This window comes from Coccinella septempunctata, chromosome X (assembly GCF_907165205.1).
Source record: "Coccinella septempunctata chromosome X, icCocSept1.1, whole genome shotgun sequence".
Classification (NCBI taxonomy): Eukaryota; Metazoa; Arthropoda; class Insecta; order Coleoptera; family Coccinellidae; genus Coccinella; species Coccinella septempunctata.
The window spans coordinates 8287481-8314524 of record NC_058198.1 but is presented as its reverse complement, the minus strand read 5'-3'; the positions used below and the strand labels follow the sequence as shown (position 1 = coordinate 8314524).

The 27044-nt window shown below is 36.6% G+C and overlaps 2 protein-coding genes across 11 annotated transcripts in view; one reads left to right on the top strand and one right to left on the bottom strand.

Annotated features, from left to right (window-relative positions):
- LOC123322225 (neuronal acetylcholine receptor subunit alpha-7) overlaps positions 1 to 20187 on the top strand; it is a 135622-nt gene extending 115435 nt beyond the window's left edge. For 2 of the 10 annotated variants that reach the window (XM_044910122.1, XM_044910118.1), the window contains exons 3-10: positions 3284 to 3328; positions 5419 to 5528; positions 8002 to 8182; positions 12725 to 12800; positions 12858 to 13052; positions 14110 to 14196; positions 17115 to 17224; positions 17358 to 20187. In XM_044910122.1, coding sequence (XP_044766057.1) covers positions 3284 to 3328; positions 5419 to 5528; positions 8002 to 8182; positions 12725 to 12800; positions 12858 to 13052; positions 14110 to 14196; positions 17115 to 17224; positions 17358 to 17840 — 1287 coding nt within the window. In that variant the 3' untranslated portion in view covers positions 17841 to 20187. Of the gene's footprint in view, positions 1 to 1843; positions 1889 to 3283; positions 3329 to 5418; positions 5529 to 8001; positions 8183 to 12724; positions 12801 to 12857; positions 13053 to 13341; positions 13429 to 14109; positions 14197 to 17114; positions 17225 to 17357 lie in introns of all 10 variants that reach the window. The other 8 variants (XM_044910126.1, XR_006539081.1, XM_044910121.1 and 5 more) reach the window with 8 other exon arrangements.
- Positions 20188 to 20980: 793 nt separating this feature from the next.
- On the bottom strand, positions 20981 to 26793 carry LOC123322223 (U2 snRNP-associated SURP motif-containing protein). The gene is made up of 16 exons (XM_044910115.1): positions 26630 to 26793; positions 26456 to 26572; positions 26301 to 26397; positions 26052 to 26247; positions 25836 to 25995; positions 25585 to 25783; positions 25214 to 25523; positions 25046 to 25161; positions 24686 to 24797; positions 24388 to 24630; positions 24145 to 24328; positions 23919 to 24087; positions 23649 to 23865; positions 23282 to 23569; positions 22054 to 22116; positions 20981 to 21730 (listed from the first exon to the last, which is right to left on the bottom strand). Exons 1-16 carry the CDS (start codon positions 26645 to 26647, stop codon positions 21391 to 21393), a joined length of 2829 nt encoding a protein of 942 aa, XP_044766050.1. The 5' UTR covers positions 26648 to 26793; the 3' UTR covers positions 20981 to 21390.
- Positions 26794 to 27044: the final 251 nt, after the last annotated feature.

Genomic DNA, 27044 nt, shown 5'->3' with positions numbered 1-27044 from the left:
ATAATTTTCTGGTGTGCGAACATACGAAATCAATTTCGATATGATTAGTTGCAAAACAGTTCAATGGCAATTTCCCCCCATTTATTAGCCATACGATGATTATAATAACAGTTGACGATATTCCAACTATCACAACGTTAGATAATTGAATATGATGGTTCGGTTTGAAGTTGCAGAGTCAATAATCAAGGAGGTCAAAACTGTTCGATCAATTCAAATGAAATAACCGAACAAATTGTTATTCATACGCCATTTTATCAATTTCCCATTCATCCTCTATCATGGTATGTTTTGAATTGGATGGGTTTTAATTGTTGGTCGTCAGTTATATGTCCACCCACTTGACGAAAGTTATTTATTGCCAAGCATCAGTGCGATGAAAAACGTTATTGGTTGCAAAATGGCGTATGCGCCGGGACTTTCAACCGCTAACTTCAACCAGCTCTGCAGCGTTTAGGTAGGATGGAAAGGTATCTCCTTAGCAGGTTATCAAGATAAACATCTTGTGGAGAAGTTCATGTAAGTGACATACTCGAAACAAATTTGAAAATTACATTATTTAGGGGAAAATCAATTCTTTGTGTATCAGTATTTTAACTATTACGTACGACAAAAATAAGTCATCTCTGCAATAACCTCAGTGCTCAAATTGCTTAAGAACTGCGATAACCATTCAACAAAGCAGAAAATGCACATTTAGTCCGAGCTTTCCGGCAATGCAATTGTCCATTCTTCTTCCCGAAGTTCAAATGTACAGCCATCGGGCTAGCTTGAGGAGGTCGAAGTTTCGCGAAGCTAGATTTCAGATTATTTCGCATAATTTCTCCGGCGAATACAGAGTCAACATCTAGATATATAAACTCTAATTGTCCAACGGACGTTGTGCTGAAAACTCTCAACTCTGTCGGTTATAGACTGCGATTTTTTTTTGGAATAGTTTAGGAACTGTGTTCGAGTATTTCCATCAGAAGCAATCTTCCTTAAAATCATAACAGAATTATTGTTTTCAAGTGGTATTTGAGCAGGCATTTTTCTTCAAACCTGCCAACGGCTGCATCGAGCTCCATAAAATTTTCAGATTTATTACTAGAAGAGTTGCTCTTTCAGAATATGTATCACATTTCCATCTACGATTATTGTAGTTGAGAGATAGTCCACTCGAAAGGTGACTATCGAAAATTACCAAAAAGATGCAATCAATTAAATGATCCTCAAGACCGAACGGCTGCATCGAGCTCCATAATATTTTCAGATTCATTACTAGAAGAATTGCTCTTTCAGAATATGTATCACATTTCCATCTACGATTATTGTAGTTGAGAGATAGTCCACTCGAAAGGTGACTATCGAAAAATTGCCAAAAAGATGAAATCAATCAAATAATCCTCAAGACCGAACGGCTGCATCGAGCTCCATAAAATTTTCAGATTTATTGCAGGTTTATTATAGGTGGTCCCTGCTAACAAGGATAATATAAAAGAGGTCCCTTGCCAAGAAAAGGTTGGGAACCCCTGCACTTGAGAGAACAATATTGTGAGAAGGTGTCAAAATTTTATGAGATACTCGATTTTTGTCGTCGTACATAAAATTAGATAGTAAATTTCACCAGATTTTCCACTGAACTAACTGATATTGCGTTCAGAAGAAAATACAATAAAACCAGTTCCAAATTCTGATACGATACGCAAAGAATCGTTTCAAGTTAAATTGTCATACCGAAAAGTCGAAAAATTTATATGAGAAGGGTTTTTTTCGTCTTTTTCTTTTAATGTATGAACGTGAAATTAATGTTGGGTTCCATGAAGTAACTATCACTTTGTTTTACTATGTTTTCCCTGTCTAGGACGAAAAGAATCAGATTCTAACTACAAACGCGTGGTTAAATTTGGTAAGTGCCATGTGGTCGACGAATCAACCTACGCAATGTTTACTGAAAGAATTCTGAAGACCCAGCTCTAGTCCGGAAAATCAGAGTTCTTTCTAGGCTATGTGGCAATGGACGTGTATAGCTCTCTCATACGGTATGCGCAGATTGAGGTCACGTTCCGAAGATCTGCGCATTCTACAGGCGGAAGACTCAGTGTCAATATTCGCTCATGCTCCTTAAGCACAAAAACCGAAAAAAAAAACATAGTTCTCACATTTTTCATCTAATAAACATTGGCTCCATTCAGAAAACAACATCTCTGTTAGCAGACTGTTTTTTCTTGTTATTTCCAGATTTCAAGGGTTTTGGTTGTTGAACAAAGGGTTGATTTTTATTGAATAATGAGTTTTCTAGATAATAGAATTGTTTTTCTGAACATACATCTTCCTAGAACCAGAAAATTTCCACTGTAGTGGAAAACCTTCAACTAGATATATTTGCGAAATTTCCCGTAAGAAAAGGAGTATCCCTCATAAAAAAATCATTCTCCACAATGTCCGTCAACGTTATTCTGGTCACAAAGGTATCATAATTCATAACGTCAGGGGTTTTCCGAAGTAATATATGCGTTTTGCATAAGGAATATCGCTCCCCAGAGATCTCGTAAGATTCTTATGATATATCTCATTAAAATTCGATGTTGAAAGGAGAACCCATCCGAAGAATTTCGGATGAATTTGCCAAATAGATTCAGCATCTTATATTTATGAGTTTTACTTCCACCAGCCGAACTTTCGTTCTATATAATCAGCTGATCATTTCTGAATAGTCTTTTGAATGATACAGTGTTGAATTATTGAAGATCCAATCAGGAATTCGGGAAATCGGATATCCTTTGATCCCAGCATTAATTCAAAACTGATATCAGATCGGAAAACTTTCTTTAAAGGCTACCAAGAATCCTAGGAGGACTATCGTTTATTAAGGAACAAGAGTTGATTCTCATATCTCACCTTCATTGAAACAAAATTACCTAATTTGTTACTTGCCTAAAAACAAATGTCTTCATATTTGATAACTTCAGGAGAAGCATACCTAGTGATAAATTAAGCAGTTTTTTCATGCTTGCTGTTCGAAAAATCGAAATATTTGGGGAGTAGAACCATTTTGAGAATTTCAGGAAAACTTCACAATTACTAACGTCATGTAGTTCTCTGGCATTATAATTGAACATTACTAGATATTTCGTAAAGTTTTGTCTACAAGATCTTTCACTGATCTCGACAATATGCTCTCAATAATTGAAATAAAAGACATAAGGAGATTCGACTGAAATATAGCACTGAGTTTTCCGCCCAAATGCATGCTCTGTTATGTGACTAACTACCGATGTTTCCCTTTATTGTTTTACCATAGGACGAGAAGAATCAACTCCTAATAACAAATATTTGGCTTTCTTTGGTAAGTGAAAACCAATTAAATAAATAAATACATAATACACACACGGCAGCGGATTGGCTGTGTCTAATCCATTTTCAATCTTCTTTGGAGGCGTTCATGACTAAAAGATGCCCCATTTATCTGTACAAACGGCTAGTTATTTTTGTATGTTGTTTCGTGTTTGATATCCATTCCCTTCTCCTGCAAAACTGCTCAAGTCACGTTCCGAAAGAAACATTCTCACCAATTCAGTCTACATCCGCTGAAGCTCATATTTTTTGCAAACATTTTGGGATCCTCATCGATTTGTTTTTGCGGAAGACATCGCAATGATTCTGAGCAACCCCAGTTACTTGCAGACATTCTACGGCCCTGAGAGATTCACGATAAACTTCAATACATCACTCAGTCGTATAGAAAAAAATCGAAGTGATTGAAATCAAACGAAATGGTTCTTGAAGTTCGAAAAAGTGATGCACTATATTTCTCCACCTCAACATCACTCCTGGGACCGCCACTGGAACGAGCTCGATGAGATATGAATTTCTAGAGTTGCTCTTTTAGAATATGTATCACATTTAGATCTACTATGACTTTTCTGGGAGAAACACGTGTATAAAATGGTCTATTGAAAACTCCCGAAAAGATGGGGTTAGTTAAAAATTCGTCAAGATCTAACGGTTACACCGAGCTCGATGAGATTTCGGGATTTGTTACTAGAAAAGTTGCTCTTTCAGAATATGTATTACATTCAGATTTACGATGGTTTTTCTCGGAGAAACGCGTGCATGCATTTAGATCCCAAGAAAACTATTTTTTTGAACTTTTTTCTAAACAGATGAGAACCATGCCCGAACAAGTTAAAGAAATGTCATTAAATTTTCGAACGTCTACTAATTATCAATAATATTATTGGTCATCATTATATCATATTGGTTATTTTGCCATGAGGACGCTCAATTTTGGAATTTTTCTGAACTTGAAGAAGAAATCGATTAATAATTCTATTGTCCATTCTCGAAGTTCTTTTTCATTCGATTTTCTTGGAGTTTTTGGGCATTTTTCAAAATTAATCGTTTACATTCCACGTCTCAACATCTCGAATATTTATGTGTGTTTTCATGGGCCACAATAATAAGAATCACCACCGCTTCAATCATTGATACTTGCAGAAATATCCCCTAGAATGTGTACATATCCATTTTCCATTCAATTCATCACATCATTCTACAACCCATTGTAAATAACCCCCCTGTAATTAGATTAATTATGAGTAGATGGTCTGACCAGATTTTTCACATTTATTCATACGTAGTATTATATTAGCTACCCCTTTTTGCAAGTATGTTTCTGATATCCATTCTTCTGGGTCTTGGTTGCTGCCGTGTGTGTAAAATATAACAAATCATCCAACCATGAGCTTCCGAATTAATCATAGATTGCGGTATAGCCCTAGATGCAAATACTTTTTACTCTGGAAGTACTCTTGTCCTTTTTTTTCCATTTTTCACTTTCTGGCAGATTGCAGCAAAACGCACAATATATCAGTACTTCCAGAGTGAATTCAAAATTCCTGATCATCAAAGCCGTTTTACTCAGTGAAAACTCAATAGACTACATACAATCGACATTCAAATCAAGAACTTGTAATGACGAATACCGTACCTAACAATATCCATGCATGTTTTTTTTTATGAATTTTGCATGATCTATTCGAAATCCCACAACCAGAAAGAATTGAAGATAATTCGAAATAAAAAATCACTTGATGGTTGTGTGCTTCCGAATGGAAATTTGGAGAATGGATTTTGGTTTTGAACGACTGGATTGACCACCAAGACTATCCTAGCTTGCTGAAAGTATCACTGTTGCATGTTCGCTGTTGAATTTCAAAGGGTCGCTAAGAATTTTCCCATTTATAATCAGTCAGTCCAGCAAACAGGAATATGGTTTACAGCGATCAATTCAAACAGCTTTATTGGAAAATTCTTCGCCGACTCTATATCAACAGAGCACCTCAAGCTTAATGAAACTCCACACGAGAAGAATGATTGTTGTGTTCGAAAATTTCCGAGTGAAATAAGTGTTAAACATGCAAGCTTTTTCCATAGGAATGGAATGACTATAACCTCCGTTGGAATGAATCCGAATATGGAGGTGTCAAAGATTTGAGAATAACTCCGAACAAACTTTGGAAACCCGACGTTCTCATGTATAACAGGTAACACGTTTAGTGACATGAATGTTGCAGATTATTTGCATAATGAATGTTCAAACTTTCTCCTAACAATAACTCGCATACACAGAAATCTGTGTCACATTTAATCAGTATTATACAACAGGAATCTAAACATTGAATTATTAGATTATTTGCAAGAATAAATGTTGCTAATTCGCTCTTGGAATTCAAGCATTCTCACTTCAATAAAATGATATCTCGGACTCACCTTTACTCTGCATTTGTCGGACCTGAAACGAAAAATTTTAATACATTGAGTTAAACATACTGAAGAAAATCTTTCGAAATACTTTGTATTATTATTGTTATTGTGTAGGAGAACTGGACAATTATTTTTTCAATATACATAATTTCTCACCCACTAGAATGTTTAATGATTAAGCACAAGAAAGTATGTAAGAAATAAGGTATATGGATGGGTGGGAAGTATATAGACAGCTAGCCGTTGCTGTAGGCCACATTATTCTTCCAATTCTTTGGAGTCGGTGGACAAATAGATACTGACACACCCCAATTCAATTAAATTATTTTTCATTGGATGTTTATGAATTAGAAACATAAATTATTGCATATGATTCGAATGTAGTCGGGAGCTATCTGAGAAGTCGACTCTTATTGAGTTGGAAGTCCCTACAAACTCTTTACCAGCACTCTTTATCATGCAAATTCGACAGAAATATAAATAATGAAGAGGAAAATTTTTGGGCTAATGCAATAATGCAGTGCGTTTCCATATGAATTCACATGTTAGTAACTAATGGATTTGCTATCCTAGAATTTGAGTGTTAGGTTTTCCTGATCCAGATTTCAAATTACATCATTCGTCGCAGGGTGAGTTTTTGACTTGTACATATACAGGGTGTATTTGAAGTGAGGTTTTTTTCAACAGAAGATAGAACTGGTCAAAATGAAGCGTTTCACCAAAAATCACCTATACAAAACTTTCAAAGTGACAAAGTTGAAAAAAAATTGAAAATGATTACTGAAATAGATACTAATATTACCCTAGACCGTTTGTTAGCTGAATTATCGCAAAGCAGTGTGAAAAAACTTATCTCCTGATTCGACCATGTGGTTTCGTTTAGGATATTGGCTCGTTCGATATTTACGTGGTAATGAAAATGGAAACTTAGGATTGCCAAATTGTTCTCATTATTTTTTAGTAACTTACACGATTATATGAAATGGCTCATTTCGATACCAACTGACAGAAGAGACTTAGGACACAAGTGTAAAAAATAGAATAATACTACTTCAAAATCTCACCAATAAAATTCGTCTAAATTATTCACGAATTTTTCCACAATGGGCATCACATTCTTCTTGTTCGAACATTCCAACAATTGTCGTAAAAATGGGTTGAAATGGGGAAACATTATAGCACTTTTTCAACATAACTAACATAAGCACTAAGAAATTGTCTCGATTTTCAACATTTTTACATTACTTACCATAAAAATACAAGAAATTCATAGAATCCAACTATTAAAAGTTCGCTCACTAATGAATATTTGACCACTTGGCAAATAAAAGTATGTATTCTTCATATTTTCTCGTATAATGCGCGGTTTTCGAATATTGGATATTCAATGAAAAATATATGCGAAATTCTCAAAATAAGGTACCTTCTTTGACTTTGACACTATATTCAAAATATCCACAGATGTGTAGTGTCATAGATTTAGCTATCTGATGGGAATTTTGTGCTTTCCAGTATCTTATTATGCAACTTAAAATGGCTATATCTTTTTATGTAGACCGAATCGAAAAATATGGTGTTTCTTTCGACTTCAATATTCTACTGTTATATGAACAAATCAAAGACGCGCCCTGTTTACGAACTTTTTTGTTTCAAACTGCCTGTAGAATCACTCTGTGAAATTTGGTCAATGATAACTTGCACACGCTTTATATTACCTGTCTGAACAGCTCAAATTCTAATTCAGGTATACGGATATCATTCTCCTAAATTATTGCTACTCTGATTCAACTCTGCAGAATCGTTTTAATTGGATTAATGCATTTTCATTTATTCTTATCGATTAACGAGGAAAACTGTAACTTATTTTCTTTATATTTTTTATCCTAATCAAAGGTAATTCGTTAATGGAACATGTTCTGCGCAGTTAACATGTTCAATATGTATCATCAAATTACAGTGTATGTTTTGTCACCGCGTGTTGTCAGTGCATGTAGTGTCACTGCGTGTAGTGTCACTGCGTGTAGTGTCACTGCGTGTGGTGTTACTGCGTGTAGTGTCACTGCATGTAGTGTTACTGCGTGTAGTGTCACTTTTTCTAAATTCTCTGGAATCGGATACTTGAGCAATGCCCACCTCTGATAGTGATCTACAATAATGCGTAATATGTCTTAAATTCGTTGTAATACAACCAATGCTATCGATTCGAATAGCAAAAGTTCCCGGTTCGATCTTAACGCTTTTATTGTTATGAAGTGCTGATGAGGGTTTCGATGGGACATACCAAACAAACATTGTGGTCAAACATAACGGCAACTGCTTGTACGTCCCTCCGGGGATCTTCAAGAGCACATGCAAGATAGACATTACGTGGTTCCCATTCGACGATCAACACTGTGACATGAAGTTTGGTAGTTGGACCCATGACGGTAACCAGGTACTGATAATTTTTCATACATGTTACTTTTTTGTTGCAACAACACCACACGCCCACACTGCACCGACATCTCGCGCTGCATCATCCAAGCCACATGCAGGGCTGTCTTTTCTCACATTTTTACGCGCCAAAAAGAACACGATTTGCTTGGACTTTTTTCTTCTGCTCTTCGAAAACAACACTTCATATCACCAATCAACATAACATAATTTCGAATTGCAAGGATCCACCTCGAATCTTGAGAAAACTTGAACTTTCTGTCGACTTATCTCAATCAAAAACTGCAGTGTTTTCCTTCTATGGGAAGTATTTCCTCGAGTATCTCATAATTTGGTTCAATTCACGTGGAAAAAAGAAGTTCAACTGAATTGGATACTAGTTCCTGAAAAGTATCATTTCGAGGCAGCTTTTCAGTATACAGGGTGCCAAGAGGGATGATTCAGAACTGAAGTTCTGAAGTGAATATTCACTTCGAATGTTCAAAAATTTGTAAATTCATAATCACATCTGCGTGTCCTAGTCAATATGATTTCGTCCTACCCCCACTTCAACTAACTTAATGTTTTAGGGGTCCTTGTACTAAAACTGATGATATTTCGAAATATCGACGGTTGAGACAACGTTTAGTAGCAGTATTGAGTCAAATCGATCCTAATCCATCTCCTAAAGTTCCCAATCAATACATTTCAAACCACATGAATTCTAATTCTTCGAAGAATAAACATTTCCATCTTCTGCATGCATCAAAACTAGGCAAAATCTTCAATGTCTCGTTTCCCCTCTAATTGGAGGCAATTCTGAATTTCTTAACAAACGTTTCTGTGACAGATTTATCGAGAAAAATCATAACGAATGATGGTCAATCGGATTTGGTCTGGAAATCGAGCAGCCTGGATAAATGTGGAGCAAAGATAGGTTCTCGCAAACTATCGCTTTCCAGTGCTTCGCTGCCAGTTACGCGATGTTTGGCTACCTGTTGCTCACTCCCACGTGTCATGTTCTAACTGGAAATTCGCTGCATTATCCCTCTTTACGTGGGTATTCGTAACTACAAAGAATGCTTTCTTCCTCGCAGCACTGGTGGGAGATTTTCGAATATCGGCTCATTTTCAATTAGGGAAATACGTTTCGAGCTCATTCCTTTGCCCCCGTTCCAATTTGTGGATTCGTCATTAATTAAAACTCCTCTACTATTCGTCTTGAGGAGTACGTGGGTTTGCTTGGATTGAGCATTTCCCTTTCTTGTCAAGGATGACAGTTTCGCCTGTACAATTCCATTCACAATACTCAAGGTTGAATGTTGAAGAAATCAAAGTAAACAAGATTTCATATTTTATGAAATGCAGTTTCAATAATCCCTATTTCCACCTCTTGCACCAATGGAGATACGAGTTGTATTTTCTATAAGGTCTGCCCATCTTCAAAGAATTCCTCCATTCACCTTATTCCACAATAATTGGAAGTGCAAGCAGCATTCTTTCATCTGCCAGCTTGGTTTGTATACTTGAGATCTCTTATATACATTATTTCATGACTCTTCTTCCACACAACGAACCTTACGTTACACGGTGATACCAAGACAACTCATTGGTCAAACCACGTATATTAATTGTACTACCCTTCAATTCCTGATATCCAGCATCATAACACAGATAGTTCTAGAGATTGCAGCTACGATATATTTAGACCTAGTGCACGAATAGTTGCTAGGTTTTCCGTTTACATGTTTAGTGATAGCTTAGGGCTAAAAAAACACGCCCAACGCAATCGTTTTACTGCTGAACGCTCGCGTTTTTCCTCTCACACACACGGCCATAATTCACTAGGGAACCATGTGACTGTATCGATAGATTTACTATTTTGCATGGAGCATAATGGTGACGATGTATCTGCTGTTAACTTTGCTTCATTCCCTCTAGATCAACCCCTAATTATCCTTCAACCAGTCCCTGTCTTAATTCCTTTTGGGATTTGATTCCCATTTACCAGTATGTCGAAGACTAGGCAGAAGCCTAAAGACAAGTTGTTGGATAAACTAAAACTAATAAACATACTAATTATAACTTATTATTCAGTGGGACGTGATTTGATGAGGCTTTCCCCGTCTCCCAACGTCCAAAACCACCCCCTGAATATTCGAAAGAAGGAATAAATATATTGACAAATATGTTGTTTGAACTTAAGAAGTTACGTGTGTTAGTCGCTATACATCATTTCTTTTCAAACTTGATTATCATCGACCTCACAGAATGTTTGTTTTTAACAAGACATATCCTTATTTCAACCACACGCCTATACCGCAGTTCGAAATGTCTTGTCCTACTACGGTCCAACTTTTGGTGAATTGAAACTAAAGCAAACTTCATGCTGGTATACTCCACAATGACCTCACCCCCAACAATCCACAACCCTCTTGTAAAGTTTTCAGCAGATATATTGGGTGGTCGGCTTCTGGCAGGGATGTGCAAACTAACGAAGGAATCACACAAGTGAATCTTGGAATCGTCGAACTTTCTACGATGATACATTAAGATCACTTCACTTGCTTCGCACAACGCTTACTGCTTTCAGAAACACAATTGCTTTCAAACATGATCGGTCAGTTCTGGCGAACGGTGATTTTAATGTATCATTCTTGACGAATTATGGTTGGATAATTTTTCATGACTTTATGTTCCAGTACGTTGGACTATCATAGTCGTGGGACTTTTCTTGAAGTTCTTTGGTCAGGTCGAAGGATATTGTTATTTGATAATCACCATGCATGTAGGAGAGGCATGATCTCCCTTAATGTCTATTAATGCATGAAACCATAAAAAAATCCACAGCTCTTACTTCGGGGACAAAAAATTGACTTTCAGAGTTTCATACTGGATGTAATATTCCCAAAAAACTATGTTTTTTCTGGCAGGTGGAAGACTTAGAAAATTATTATCGATAGTATCTCCCCATATATTCAAATTTAGTGGCAAAGAATGAGGAACACCCAGTTGTATGTTTCTATTCTGTATTCTTGCATATGTGAGATTCAGTAAGTAGTAAAACACTTCTTTAACTTAGCTGTTTTACCACCTTTGAACATCGAAGTAAGTAATGCAAGTAGAACAACGAATTCACACTTTGTATGGGTAAGGTTGATGACAAAGGTAAGAGGACGAATATGATATGAGAAGAATGCGTTGGAGATTCAAGCCATTACAAGAAACTCGGTTCTTGTAGGTGCAACTCATCTTATGTTGGGTAGAATCCATTCTGGTTTCATCATTCAAGATTTTAATTTGAACAATTAGTGTGATTTAAATCTTCAAAATATTGTTGAGCTCCCGAACATTGACCGAATGGATTAGCCCGCTGCCTTTCCAGACAAAAATTGTATTGTATTGTAATGTCTGGCCTGATATGTCACAGTAATTACACCGCTTACCTGACCCACCGCAGACATCACAACAGCTCGACAAATGCTTGGACGGGCATTTGGCAAAACATTCCTCAAACCTTCACTTATAACCTCCTTGACACAATGCCGAATAAAGTAAGAACAATACGAAGAGATGGAGATATTAAATCTCGATTTCAAGGTATTTGTAGAATTTTTTTTCCTGCAGACTCCACCATGTAGAATCTTTGTTTTGTTCATTTTTCGACTGAGTTGTCGCTTTATAACATTCTCGCTTACTGTTGCCATTTCAGGCAGATTAACCGTATGTAGACTAGACCCTTACTTAGTACATATACAAAATCCATTTTCAATGCCGTTTATATCCACTTCGATTTTTTAACAGTGTATTAATGCTTGTACATGATGGAATTTTCAACTCGACTTTTGATCCCATGATACAGTTTTCATATAGCATCATGGTTTAGTGAGTTATTAGAGTGCTTCAACCTATGATGAATTTCGCATATTCGATATCGAACATTTCAAATTAATCCTGGCTATACCATAATTCTTTCACTAAAAGAAGATTAAATTTAGTTTCAACCGATAAATTACAGGAAATAAAAAATTCTACTATTCTTGATCCATGTGGAAACTTATTGAAATAAACTCCGTATTACTGGGTGTTTTTCTTCTATGTCACTAAATATATAGGGTGACGCAGATGAGACAATACAGCTGCAACCCCAAAGACCTCTAAAAATTCTCTATATCTTCAGTGATTATTTTGTTGTCATTTAACTTTTCGTGAAACATTCAACAGGAATTTGATATATGTAGACTGTAGACAGTCAAACTCTTTCCCCCTTTACCAAAAAACCCTGGGTTACAAGTTAACAATTCCTTCCAATGGAAACATTCAGGTGGGCTGTTTTGTCTGCGCCACCCTATACCTGATATTTTTTTAGAATAAATATCCTGCGCATGCAGTGCTTAATTCTGCTTTCTTCTCGAGGAACTGTGGTTTGAAACTCGATATATATGATATAAATGGATGATGAAGTGTTGGCAATTTATCCAAATATAGATTTTTGTTGTCGTTTGTTTCCCTAGTAGAAAGGTTTTGCTATCTTGCATCCATTACATGTTTGAGTTTTACGCAGCTTGATTTGGTTCTCAACTCTGAAGATGGAGGAGATCTTTCCGACTTTATCACCAATGGTGAATGGTATCTTATTGGTACGTAGGAATTTCTCCTAGTAGATCATGGACTCAAGTGGCAAATCCGATTTTTAGGTATGCCCGGAAAGAAGAACACCATCGTGTATCAATGCTGTCCAGAACCGTACGTGGATGTGACATTCACCATTCAAATTCGAAGACGTACCTTATACTACTTCTTCAACCTCATAGTTCCTTGCGTGCTGATCTCGTCGATGGCGTTACTTGGATTCACCTTACCGCCAGATTCTGGGGAGAAATTAACACTAGGTACATTATCATAAATGTGTCTTCCTGTGCCTTTGCATTCATGTTTTTCGGTAATATAGTGGGTGGTTTTGGCTCGCAGTGTCATCCAGTACACGGCGACGAGGTGCCTGAGCACTTTCGACTATTTCAACCACATTTTTAAATGAAGTTGCCCGAATAAAAAAAAATCGGCTACAAGGAGCATGTCAGAACTTTTCAGGCATTAGTTTCATTTGAAAAGAACAACAACGTTCGTGCAGATGTTGACAGACCCAACTAACACTTTCAAAATTGCAAATCTTCGTTTCAGGTGTCACCATACTTCTTTCATTGACTGTATTTCTCAACCTAGTAGCTGAAAAGATACCAACTACTTCAGATGCAGTCCCGTTGATAGGTATGCTGGGAGCATCCTGTGTTTGACGCCCTAATGTCCCCTTCGGACCGCCGGTTGATACTTGGAGGGCGTACACCATCATTCCATTATTTGTTTCAGCATGTACTCACTGCCCAATTGTACAATCACTGATTCATCCTTTCGACTATATTCAGTTCGTTTTTTATTTGTAGCAACCGTACTGGGTGATTCAAAAGTGTTGAGACTAATTTGAGACGCTTGCCAAAACGGTTTCTCACCTAAACATTCGGATTGTGCGTCTGCAGTACCCCGCTGCGTTGCGCAGACGCGACCAATGCCATCCAGTCTAAGGAATATTTAGGAGACGCACGCGCTATACACGGAAAGCCTTCAGATTAGGGCAGTACCTACCTGCATTTATCGTCTGTATAGATTTTTATTATTCTGATCGGGGTTTATAAAAAAATCAGTCCCTTGTACAATCCTTCAACGTAGAAAATCTCCAGAAATTACGGAAAGGGCTTGCTTTTTCAACAGTCATTCGAATATGATGGTTATTCGCGTCTGAAATTAGTGTCAAAACTTTTGAACGGTCCTATACATGCGAAAAGAAAGGTAAGTAGAAGGGGACACCACGAAGCGAAGAGACGTTGGATACGGAGTGACCTTGCTCTCCCCACACTCGACTGACCGTTGGTCTTAAGCTATGTTCTGTTGCAGGAGTGACCATCTTGCTCTCATTGACTGTGTTCCTGAACCTAGTGGCAGAAACCTTGCCTCAAGTATCTGACGCCATTCCTTTGTTAGGTACCAATCGTTTCTTGTCTGACCTGCCTGTGCTGGCTACACCCTGAGTGCTGCCTGATGACATGTTGTTTCGTTTGTGTATATGTGACTGTTGTGTACGCGCGTGTAACCAAAGCTTTTAGTCTGATTTCGTTCTCGATTCGATCAAAGATGAAATGTTTAAGGGCTAGGCTGTCACGGTGGGAGTGGGGGAGGGTGAAGTGCTGTCAAAAGGCGATCTAGGTACGCCGCAAACATTTCGTCTTTGAATCGTTCGTTGAACCGGGAAGAGCCCGATACTTGGAGCAAAGGTCTCAGATTAGTCACTTTGTTTTTTTTTCGATATTCAGAGGAGGCGATACCGGTAGCTCAGTGGTGCCGTTTTGGTGCCGCGGCACAGGTTACAGGTCAGACTGTCTGTTGCAGGTGTGACTATCCTGTTGTCACAGACTGTTTTCTCACTGCTGGTGGCGCACGTGATAACCCAGACGTCAGACGCTGTTCCTCTGATAGGTTAGAGTCTCGGCTTTTTTTTTAATAATACACTCGGGAACAAGCAAGCACAGCCCGACGTTGCCGTATTTTTTTTTCAATACTGGGCGGCGTCAGGTGGTGCTATGCATGCGCTGCTAGTCTACGACCGTCGACTTGAAACGTAACAGCACTTCGCCCACCCACGACCATTGACCACTAACATTTGCAGGGCCAACAAAAGTAACGACATTAGGAGATATCGCAGAAATTTCATTATATACATGCATATTTCCATGTCCTGGATTAATATACGAAACTCTGCGACCCCCCTTTGTTCACAAACTGTAGATTCCACAGATACTGAAGAAAAACCTGAAATTCACAGCTCCTCGCACCTGCTTGTTACTCAACAAGTACTTATTTCATAAATGTGCGGCGGAAAATTGAAAATTGCCAAAAATTCAAACGTCACAACGTCACAGACTCATGCTTCTGGTAGTTTCTCTCGCCAAAGGACAAAATGAAACAGTTGCCATCAGTTGTGCTTCATTTTCATTCAATTTTTTCTTGCTTTTCTTTGAAAAAAGTAGGACCATATTTCGTTTATCAATCTTAATTAATGAATAAATGTATCGATAAAAATTTACCTTTTTTTGTCTTTAGTGGATTCTTGCAAAAACGCCAAGAAAAAATTCAAATGGTGATAATCATGTCATGTTCTGAAATGTTGCATTTTAACTGTTGAATGGCTAGTGAAAGGTGGTTTTGTCTCAATTGATTAGAAAAATAGCGGAGTCTAGATGAGTGGCTTTCATATTCAAAATACCCCAACCTACCTACATATATAGATTCAAAACACCTATACAATTTTGTAGATAAAGTAAAATATGTTAGAGTAGCTTTGTGAACTGTTGGGAAGGTAAACTTGAAGGCTCATAGAAAGTCCTGAAAAAATTAATTTAGTACTACGTGTTGAAATACAAAAAAACTGCTTTTATCTCGTGAAAATTTTCTGGGTGAGAATTTTTTTGAACTTCTGAACAGAGGGAGTTCGCTCAGTGTCGTGATTGTTTCCAGGAGCTGTAACATGTGTGCTCATGTAAAAATTTCCCGCAATATCGCCAAGTGACATTCTCGCCCTGACATTAACAAAATAATCTATTAGAATAATTAAAGATGACTTGGACCGAATTGAACCTTGTCCCTTTCACTGCTTCCTTATCCTTCCAATTAGTCATAACGAAATACAGACTCATGCATCCTTCAACCGGCTTCGACTTAGAGTTGGGTTTCAGGCCATGAAGTCACAGCACGGATTTTCCTGCAAATCTAGTTCTTACTGCTAAGTACTCAAGCTCAGCGTCTCAGTGTGCTCGTACGCCGACTGATCACTCTTACATGCTAATGACCTTCTCACCTCCAAGTATCAAATGGCTCTGTCCCACTAGGAGTATCTTAATCTGTATGTTTTGTTGTTAATGTTTCGTTTACTGAACTGTTTGTACTTTTATATCCCCCTCGTTTGTTTCCATTTTTTCGTTTTTGTTTTTAATGTCTTTTGAAAATTCGTTACCTCCTCGTTCACATTTTGTAGCAACAGTTAGTAGCCACTTCAAAGTATGGAAAGTCACATTGTATTCAGTTAAGACTCGTGCGGGGATCTTGTCGCCCTGTACGATGATGAATCAAGATCGAGGCAAAGAACAGAATCGGCTCGATCATTAATTAATTGACGATCCATCAATCGTTGATCGAAAATAACACCAGTTATCTTCGATTCGATCAGTTCTAGGCCTTAAGCCTGAAATCAGTAGTTAATGAATGAAATATGCACAAACAAAACATCCACAATTTTTTGAAATTATTTGATCATCTTGCATCCAACAATTTGCTTCATCTTCTTTCTGATCTTTTCTACAGCTTTCACCCTTTTCTGAACCTGACCATTTTGATACGGACAAAGGATAAACCGAAAATACAGCAACAACGAGAAACCAAGGCTTCAAATTCATCATCAGTACCTCCAATCTGATGTTTTACAATAATTCTTAGTTTCTCGATGTCGCAACCATACCTCGGCAGTTTTTAACCCTGTAATGTACTTTTGAGGAGGGTACGATTTAGATGTCCATACCCCTTATTGTACTGATGGTGTATATAACTATGTGTAGATCCCGTTCAACCTGATTTTGTCTAGTGTTTGATTGTAGCGATCCTGAGGATGGTGTGTTTGTTCTAAATTGCCTTTTTTAATGTACATATTGAGAGTTGGGCATGGGCATTCAATACTATTCAGCCAATATCAATGTTCACTTAAAATCTGAATAAATGGATTGTTTGCTTATGGTCAACTCTTGCTGAAAATGTGTCCATTTTTATAGATGTGTAGTGACCCTTTGTAGTGTGTAGTACCTTGTATGTTCTTCAAGCCACCCTTACATCAGCTTACTTTGAGGATGTTACAGGCACCTACTTCAATTGCATCATGTTCATGGTAGCTTCATCAGTTGTTCTGACGGTAGTAGTCCTCAATTATCATCATCGAAAGCCAGATATTCACGAAATGCCACAGTGGGTTAGTATCGAGTTTCTCCTAGCTTACTGTGAAACCCTCTCTCGACAATAATACAAATCGAACATTTCCATAGAAAATACAAGCGATATCCCGAATTTTTACATCGTTTTCATTCGACTGTTGAATGTTTCAGATCAAGACAGTTTTTCTACAGTGGCTCCCTTGGATATTACGAATGAGTAGGCCTGGTAAAAAAATAACTAGGAAAAGTATTCTGATGAATAGTCGTATGAAAGAGTTAGAACTGAAGGAACGTTCCTCGAAAAGTCTGCTGGCTAACGTACTGGACATCAACGATGACTTCAGAAACGTGTCTGGCGGCAACAACTCCTCCATGACCACAAGTCTCGGTGGCGGTTTCTTGAGACAGCCGACAACAATAGAAGATGCAGCTATGCCGAACACTGGAAGCCAACGCGACCTCCAGCACATCCTGCGCGAATTGCAGTTCATCACCAACCGCATGAAGAAGTCTGACGAAGAGGCAGAGGTGATAAGTGACTGGAAATTTGCCGCCATGGTGGTTGATCGGTTTTGTCTGATCATATTCACAATGTTCACTATAATAGCTACTGTATTTGTTCTTCTATCGGCACCACACATAATAGTGCAATAGGATAAGGCAGTATGGACACTGAAAGACTCCCTTATGCTCGAAGCCATCAGTCTTCTGCTCTAACGTGGGAGGGGGGGAGGCATAGGTGTGCAGGCTACTTTGCATTACGTTGCTCTAAGTAAAAAGGTCGATCGTTTTGATTATCTAACGAATACAATCAAACTTTGTGGATTCGTAATCAATTATTGTACCTATTGCATAATCAATTGTAGTTTTAAAGCGTATTTAATCAAGAACATGGCCTTCAGCAAACGGATGCCTCGATCCAATGAAGGACTCACAATTCAATCCAAACTTTACACAATACACTCAATATACACATCTACACGCTGACCAAAACGGATCAGCATTTACTACCAGAAGAAATTAAACCTTATTTCTACATGAAGACCAATTATACACCTTGATACTTTAACCAGACAATAGTAGCCTTATTAGCATCGAGTCAATTACTTCGGCAACCATTGGTTGTAGTTTTTATTCCTTGTTACGAAATATCTTTCTAAAAACATTCCGAATGATAGATAAATGATCTTAAACCATTAGTGATAAACTGGAATCTACAACTCCTTCATCACTGTTCTTCCAACTCCAGTTGAGTTGCTCCACAGTGCAGGAAGAGCCACTCAACTACAGAAGAGCAAGGTTGAAATAAGCGAGTTGTGCTTTTTTTATAAATTAAAAAAATAATAGACTTTGATTGCGGTCGAACGTTTGGGTTGGCCATGTTCGAGGATTCTCCATTAAAATGTTGTTTAAAAACATGACCGAAGTAAGAGTTGCTTAACTCTTTGACAGTAAAAAAAAAATATACACGTGCAGTCGTGGTGAACAATTAGTATAAAACGGTGTGTCAGATGTACCACACTCTGATTCTTTGTGTATATACAGATATTTCATTCAGTCGATTAAAATTAAATGTAGGACGTATTTAAAATGAGCTTCGTGGATGGATGAAATGGAAGTTAGATGGAATTTAGATATGTATATCGTGGTAATGTTCTTTATACTTTTATAATGCATATTTCATTCGTTAGTATATTGTTAAATTGTTGTAACATATTCCAACTGCTAAGCAGTTTTTTGTTGGGAACAAATTTAATGTAAGTCTGTAAGCAGGTAGGAACGACCTTTTTCCTTAGCCAATAGAAAATCAACGACAACAATTGAATGGTCTCGAAAATCTACATTGGGTACCTGAACTCTGGTGTGGGGTATTAAAAAGAGGAATGTTCGTTAGCCCCCTGTAAGAGTCCACTTAGATGATATAATTGTGATCAACTGGCAAGTTAACTGATGAAGAAAACCTTTAATGATCAGTTATAGATTATTATTAGTATAAATATAATATATATTGAATGATCCGTATTTGCGGGTTAGAGACGCTCTAAGGCGCCCGTTTTGTACTCGGTCATCGTCCTGGTCAAGTTGGCGGGCAACAAGTCAAGCCGGTCGAAAAAGGACTGTCGCCCGGTTACTACCAGAGGACGCAAAAAGCTGTGCGATGACTTGTGCTCGGCTCAATTTTACATTGCTCACAATGATGATTTGAGAAGAATGATGTTGTCTTCCTATTATTACTCATTTCGTATAGTGTTTTTTAAACATTCAAGCCTAGCACATGTCAGAATCCATTTTATATCACATAAACATTTTTAATATCATATTCGAAATAAATTGCAACTTTGTAAACCGGTATCGGTTAGGTGATACAACATTGTCCTAAATGAATAACATCTCTTATCACATTTTCGATAAATTTTAGGAATTTCTTTCGGCATATTTCGGAAATACCTAAAAAAAAAACAGCATTGAATCGATCACATATCCTTTGGCAGACTAAGGAATTGCTCACTACTGCAGAGGTAAAGACTATTTCGCTGACGAAGGTATTGCTTCTTTGAAACCAGTATCCAGACAACTATTCAAAAATGATCAAGAACGAACAATTGAATACCTATTCGAAAGCTCTAGAATTCGCAAATTGCATTGTCCACTTTCATTAGTTTAGATCGTCGTCATAATAGTCGATCTTTAGTCAAACTATATCAGTAATACTAGAGTTTATATCCATGAGCTTAGTTTTGTTCTAAAAACCAACTGCTCAGATAAATCCAATTTTGCTACCATATTTCCTAATGAAAACTCAAATCGTGTCCGCTGAAAAAGCAACTAGGAAATTAAAACATTGACTGTCAAATATGGATAGTATGTTTTTTGAGATCTTTATTTGTAGCCTGTAACCCCAAAAAATATCATTGTATTCGTTTTTGCTGCCATGTATTGTTTTGTCATATGTATAATCATTCATTGTGGAAGTTATGTCGAAATAAATCAATATTTTGCAGAGTGCAGTTTAAAATTTACCCTACTCATAAGCGAAACAACAAGAAACGTATTAAAATTTTTATTTAACTCCACTAGCAAATATGCTGAGATCAATCTTTTGACTCAGTTACATCAGAATTACCACAATCTCTCTCAAAAGTATTTGTGAAAGCATAACATAACAAAAAAGATAATAAAATTTGCAATAAGGTGAGATTAGAGGAAAAATAAGAAGTATTTATCGAAAAAAACACATAAAACTAAACAAAAGTATATTTTACACTCTCAATAAAATGGAGTAAGATATTATACTACAAAGTTTATTAAAACAGCAAAAAATTAAAAAATCAGCCCTTTTAGGATGATTAAGCCTCAGCCCAATTCTTTTCAATGTCATGATGACTATCAGTAAAGAAAAAATTATAAGAAAATAATTAAATAAAGATAATAATAATGAAACTTGCCATTTTTGAACGGAACTGAAGATCAGCATAATATTGTGGGTTGTTCTTGTAATTCTGAGACTAGAGCAAAAAGTAAAAGAATTAACTCAGAAATTATAGTTAGAACTAACAGCCAGTAAAACCTATAAAACCTGTTGGACTTGGACTCTAACTAAACTAGTTAAATATGAGTACATACTAGAGTCTTGACCTCTTAGCAGTAAATAAAGGAGATGAAAGCTTGTCTCTGATAAAAGAAACTATTTATTTGTCATAAATTGAGAGATAATAAAATCTCCAATATGGTGTGATTAGAGGAAAAATATGAGGTATTCTGGACAGATCATTTATTGAAATCAAAAAACACACAACATTGAACAAAATTATATTCTAATCCGACAGTTATTTGGAATCAATAAGTAAACAACTAACGTAAATGATATTTTACACTATGTACATATCCAAAACTTAAATGGTAAGAAATTATAAAAAAAAGTGTAACTTTATTTATATTCATCCATTCAACAATAGTACGAAACTCGAGACTCACTTCAAGTTCATTAGAAAAAAATATATATCGTCTACATCCAGATAAACTATAAGTCATTGAAAAATGAAAGCAAAACTCCTGAAATACTCTGAGGAAGAGTTCAATTCAATTGACACACTGCTAAAAAATTACAAAAATTCTCGAATAGTTCTTTGTACACTAAAAATCCAAGAAATGAACCAAATATTGATGGCTCGGAAAATAATGAACATAGAGACCAAAGATAAGCCTAGTACTTGTGCTTATGACGGTGTTTCCTGGAGGAGTCTGGTGAACGATGTCTAGACCTAGAGGTAGGGGGAGGTGAGGGACTTAGGTGTCTGGAAAACCTAACAGGCGATGGACTCCTTCTATATTTCGAGGAACGAACAGGAGAAGGGGAATGTTTACTATGTCTACTCCGCACAGGAGAGCCATACTTATCGTTAGAACTAACAGGGGACAAGGAACCTCTACTACGTCTAGAACGAGAAGAGGAAGGGGAATGCCTTCTTATCCTAGGAGGGCTAGGTGGCGACGGTGGTGGCTTTGCTTTCTTGCTACTACGTTGCGGTGATCGACTTTTCGACCTAGAATTCCAATTGCATTTGAACATAAATAGTTATCGAGCACGTGACGAATTTAACGATCTTCTATGATTCATCACTTCATTCTTTGTACGAATGCAATTCTAAACAAACATTGGGATAATGTCTCATGAAGACTAATGAGGAATTCTACTGAAACATACCACAAAGCGAAATTTTTATCATTTCCAATTTCAAGTTTAAGACAGTAATCATTTCCTTGTGAGTATGTTTCATTAGCTTGCCTTAAATAAAATTATTTAGGAATACTAAGAAAAGCGCATAAGAAAACTGTAAGAGATATATAGATACTTAAGCTATGTTACCTGTGCTTGCTTGTTGAACCACTTGATGAACTTCTTGCGTGTTTTTTACTTTTTCTAGAGGTACTACAAAATCAGTGAGAAGTAAGAATTTATTATATCATAATTTCAAATATCCTCTCTTATTCTAAATGTATGCTTATTGAATCAACAATGCTATGAGGGCAAGGAGATTTGTGTAAATATTCATCAGATTCATTGGATACCATCAAATCAAAAATATCCCACTAAGAACCTTGCAAAATAAAATTGGAAAAAAATATTTCATCATTCCAGCAGCAATTGCCAAATTTCACCACGTGGATAAAGTTCTTATGCTCCAGGGTCTGCTCATTCGTCAATATTAGCGATAATTTTGTAACATCAGGATTGCAGCTCAAATTTTCAACTGGTTTCTTGGCTAAGTGGTTAGGAATGCCACCAATCAAAGGTTTCAATTTTAAATGGTGGAACAATTCTTTTTTTCATTGAATTTTGATTTGGAAATGTTGGAAGTAAAACGTTTGTAGGAATTTGAAATAATTGACGTTTTTATGAAATTAGCTTTGTCAGCTCAGATAAGTCCTAAAACCTCTGAATATGATAAGCTTGCTTGTTCAGATGAATATAATTAGTTATAAAACTGAAGTGTAGGTAGTAATTCTCTTTTATATCAATGGAAGATTTCTGAGATGAAAGATCGAAACCTTTTATCGTTTATTACTTTACTATTATTTGTTGATTGAGAAGAGTTTCTATGAAATTTTAATTTGGAGAAAAAAACTACCGAAAAGCATTATATATATATGTATTTGGAAATACATGAATAGCTGTAAAGACGAGATTTATACCTGTTTATTGAACTTCCAATAGGTTCTGATGAATCCATGTTATTTCTGGAATCTACCTTAAAACCTTGTTTGAAATTTATTCCTCATTGAAAACACTGAATCAAAATCTCAGAATAAATATGAAATTTCTATATTATACATGAATTTCATTGTATACTCATGTAATAACATATCAATGGTTTCAAACAGGCACTGATTTCTTTTTCTTATCGTTCTCCACCTCAAGATACATACCCTGTTGCTGCACATATCATTTCAATAAACCCCTTTATTTCCATTTCCACCGATCCAATTCATTCACCAACATCCAATGAATCCGATGAATTCAGAAATAATGAGGAGGCATCAAAAATAATCAAAACATTGCTGATTCACACAACAACTGATCAACCCCTACTTACAGTTCCTTATAGTATGACTCGTCATCTGAACTCTCTGTCACAGCTCGCCTTTCACTCTTGTCGTAATCCCTCTTGTGCTTTTCCGCTTTAGTTTCAGACTTCTCCTTGTCTCTCTCCCTCTTCTCCTTCTCGGACTTCCTCAGCAATTTCCTTCGATAGTGCTCCACCTGCTGCGGAACAGTCCATCCGCTCTTCAAACTCCTCTGACCAGATTCAAGCTCGTCCTGATACTGCACAGCCTTAACTTCGATCTCCCTCAGTTTTGTCCGCCTTTCTTCGGTCATATTTCTGAAAGGGAAAGAAGAAATGGAGAATTCCATTGTAATGAATATAGATACTTTGATTCAAACTCTTCAGATGAACATACCTTGAATCTGAATAGTCAATATCTTGCCCATCATGCTGATTGCTATCTTGACTACCGTCACCGCTGTTGTCTAGCAAGTCCCACTTGCTAGTCGTCATGGCTTGAGCTTCAATCTGCTCAGGATCCACCGTCTCCCATTTGGACACTATAAAACCTGGAAGTGTAGGTTCCAATTTCAAGGAATTATCCTCTAGTGAACTGTCCTTGATTTCAACCCCTAAAATAAATAGTCATGATGATCCAAGCAAGTGATCAATGAATTGATATTACCGTCAATGTCATCTATATCTGGCTCAGGGGATGGGCTCCTATATTGTTTCATGACGTTTTTGAGAAGGGCCGCACCATCCATTGGAGGCATCTCTTCGTCACTCTCATGATCTATGGGAGCTCCATCTATATTCAAACTGGAATCAGCAACAGTTTCTTCTTTTTCTTCCTGAAATATCCAAAAATGTCAGCTCCCTTATCAAGAAAAAATCAATGTTGTCTTTACCTCTTTCAAACCCAAAAAGATATTGTGAATTCTGGTCATGAAATCAGGTGGGAATATCGTGTCTTCCCATGCTTTCAAAATCCTTAATACCCGTACCTTAAAGCCCTCGGCCTGTAATCTACCTTCCAATTTATCATAATACGCTTTTACATACTGAAATATTTCAATGAGTTTTGCTTCGAACCTGTAACGCCAAAACAAGTTTATTCAGATAACCGCTAACCCCCTTGACTTTTAACTCACGCTTTCCTGTAGAACGATGCTTTGTTAACTTTGACTCCACAATTATGTAGAATATCCGACACTAAATAGAGCCTAGCGATGATTTTTGAAATTTGTGTGTTTGGATTCGATAAAGATTCAGTTATACATTCCACAACTTCATCGGCTGCATCGCTGTGCTCTATACAAAACACCATGACCTCACCAATTTTCATTTTCTCTAGTGTGAGTCCACGAATCAGGTCTTCTAGTCTATCACGCTGACTGCAAAGAAAAAAAAAGTTTACTGATGATTTCAACTAATCAAATTTAAACATACCTATTGGACAAAGAACCCTTTGAGTTTTCCTTTCCATCATCATCCAGAACGAGTTCATCTGGCATACCAGCAGTATATGAATGCATGATGGGTGGTTTCCATATAGATCCACCTTTGAAGACATAAATGAATTACAGCAAAGACAAAATACAGCATGGAAAATTTTATTTTCAATTAAAATGTATGAGATTAATGTTTGATTCATTACAGCAGTGCTCGAAAATAGTGCAATTATTCAAAATATCTTTGTTTATAAGTAATAATATGGTCTTTGGGTCAATGAATATTGACCTAAATTCCAAAACTCAAAATCTTACTGAGTGGACAATCACTAACATATTTTTATTTTGGTCTACTCACCTTTGAACATTCTAAATTCTTTTGTACTCCATTCTTTCTGTGAATCTCCATGTAAAATAGAATAAAGTTTCCACCTATAGTAAATATGAGCTGGACTCTGATTCTCAAATAAAAACCTGAAAATAACTCTATAAAAGTCTCCGAGCTTTAAGATATCCTCAAACCTACCTAAACTGAGGATTGTTGATTTCCCTGTTCATTATCATTGCTTCGATGAGTGGACCTTCCCTAACAACAAACTCAACAGTTCTGTGAATGAGCATCAATAAATTGCGGTCAGTAGGAATTACAACTTTTACTACTGCCCTTTGGAGTATTCTGTTAAGTTCTTCCACTGATTTTGGCAGGGTATCCTTATCTTCAGGAACTGGCAGTGCATTGAATGGCAATCCAGAGGGTGGGGGAGGCATAGCTAACTCAAGAAGACTTGGAGGTATATAGATAGGATACGGTGGAATGATAACTGATTTTCCCCATCCTAATAAAAACAAAAATCACTGAGCAAAATTCTCCTTTTTCTAAAGAGCATAAAAACTCACCTAACTTCATTTCATATCCCTCAATTTCTTTTCCATTTAGATTACGAAGCGCCCTTTCACCATCCTTTCGACTCATGTAGGCTACAAAACCACAATTTCTACCTCTTGCTTTTTCTTCATCAGATCTTGGCCACATTATCTTGATACTAGCCAATGGTCCATACCTCCCAAATATTTCCATGAGTTGCTGCTCGGTGATCTGAAATTGATCATATGAAAGAAGTTCATAAAATATATGGGCGCAATTTTACCTTTGGATTTAAATTTCCCAGGTAAATATTTGTATTTGTTGGATCACCATTGTCAAATGATCCAAGGTCACCTCCTCTCATAAACAAATCTAAATCATTATCGATGGGGTTTTTAAATGCTCCCTTGTACTTATGACGTTCTTCTCTTTCTTCCTGCATCCTAAAAGATAATGTTGGTAATAATAAAAATACTCACAACTATGATGAAATACATACTGTCTCAACTCTTCTTTGAAAGCTTCTAAATTACTTTTTGTTGGGGGTTTCTTTTTTCCTAGCCTTTCAGGTTTCTTTTCTGTTGACAATAATTTAGCATAAGCTTGAGCCTTCTCAGCTGAAGACATAGTTTCATGAGATGTGGAGATTCTAGATTGTGGTTTATAAAGTTTTCCTTTATCTTTTGTATCCTCCCCTACAAGAAATGTATAGTTCAGTAAAAGTTTAAGAGAGAATATGGGAACCTACTCCTTGCTCCTGCATCGTAAGTACCCGCTTTGACCCACACTTTATTACCACCATTAATTGGAGTTTCTTGAAATGTCTCAACAAATTCTTGGAAAACCTACAATATATATAATAATGAGTACTGTAATATGGAAACTTCTGCCAAAAGTTCTCACATGAGCAGCAGCTCTCTCTTCTTCCTTCTTACGTTGCTCTTTGAGTTCTCTCTTGGATAAAGCTCTTTTGCCCATTGTGCCTATTGAAAAAGCTTTCAGCTTTTGCTCAGGTATATTCTACAAAAAATCAAATTTCAGTAATAGTGGGTGCTCTAAGTTAAATTGCAAATTTACTTTTATTCGGTCCGCCATGATGTAGAACTGGAGTTCTTTCACGTCAAATTCACTAAAAAGGCTACAATATGGTTTATAAATTATAGATGTAATATAAAAAAAAACTAACAAATACAACGCTTGTTTTGTTCCTAGAATGAAGTTGGAGTAGCCGACATCTTGAAGTTTCTTCTATCAATGGCAATGACAGTTACGTTACCAGAGATTTAAAAGCAAAGAATCTCTTTTCCTCTTCATAAATTCTCTCTTCACGGCCTCAACCAAAATTTGATGCAGTTAACAAATAAAATCAATAAAAAATATTTTTTTTAGAACCAATTAATTCATTCGAGTATCTTTTCTTCCTCAAGAAAAAATTTCAAATTAATAGCTCAAATTGAAAACTTTATTCAAATCTAAAAAACGCGCAAAATTT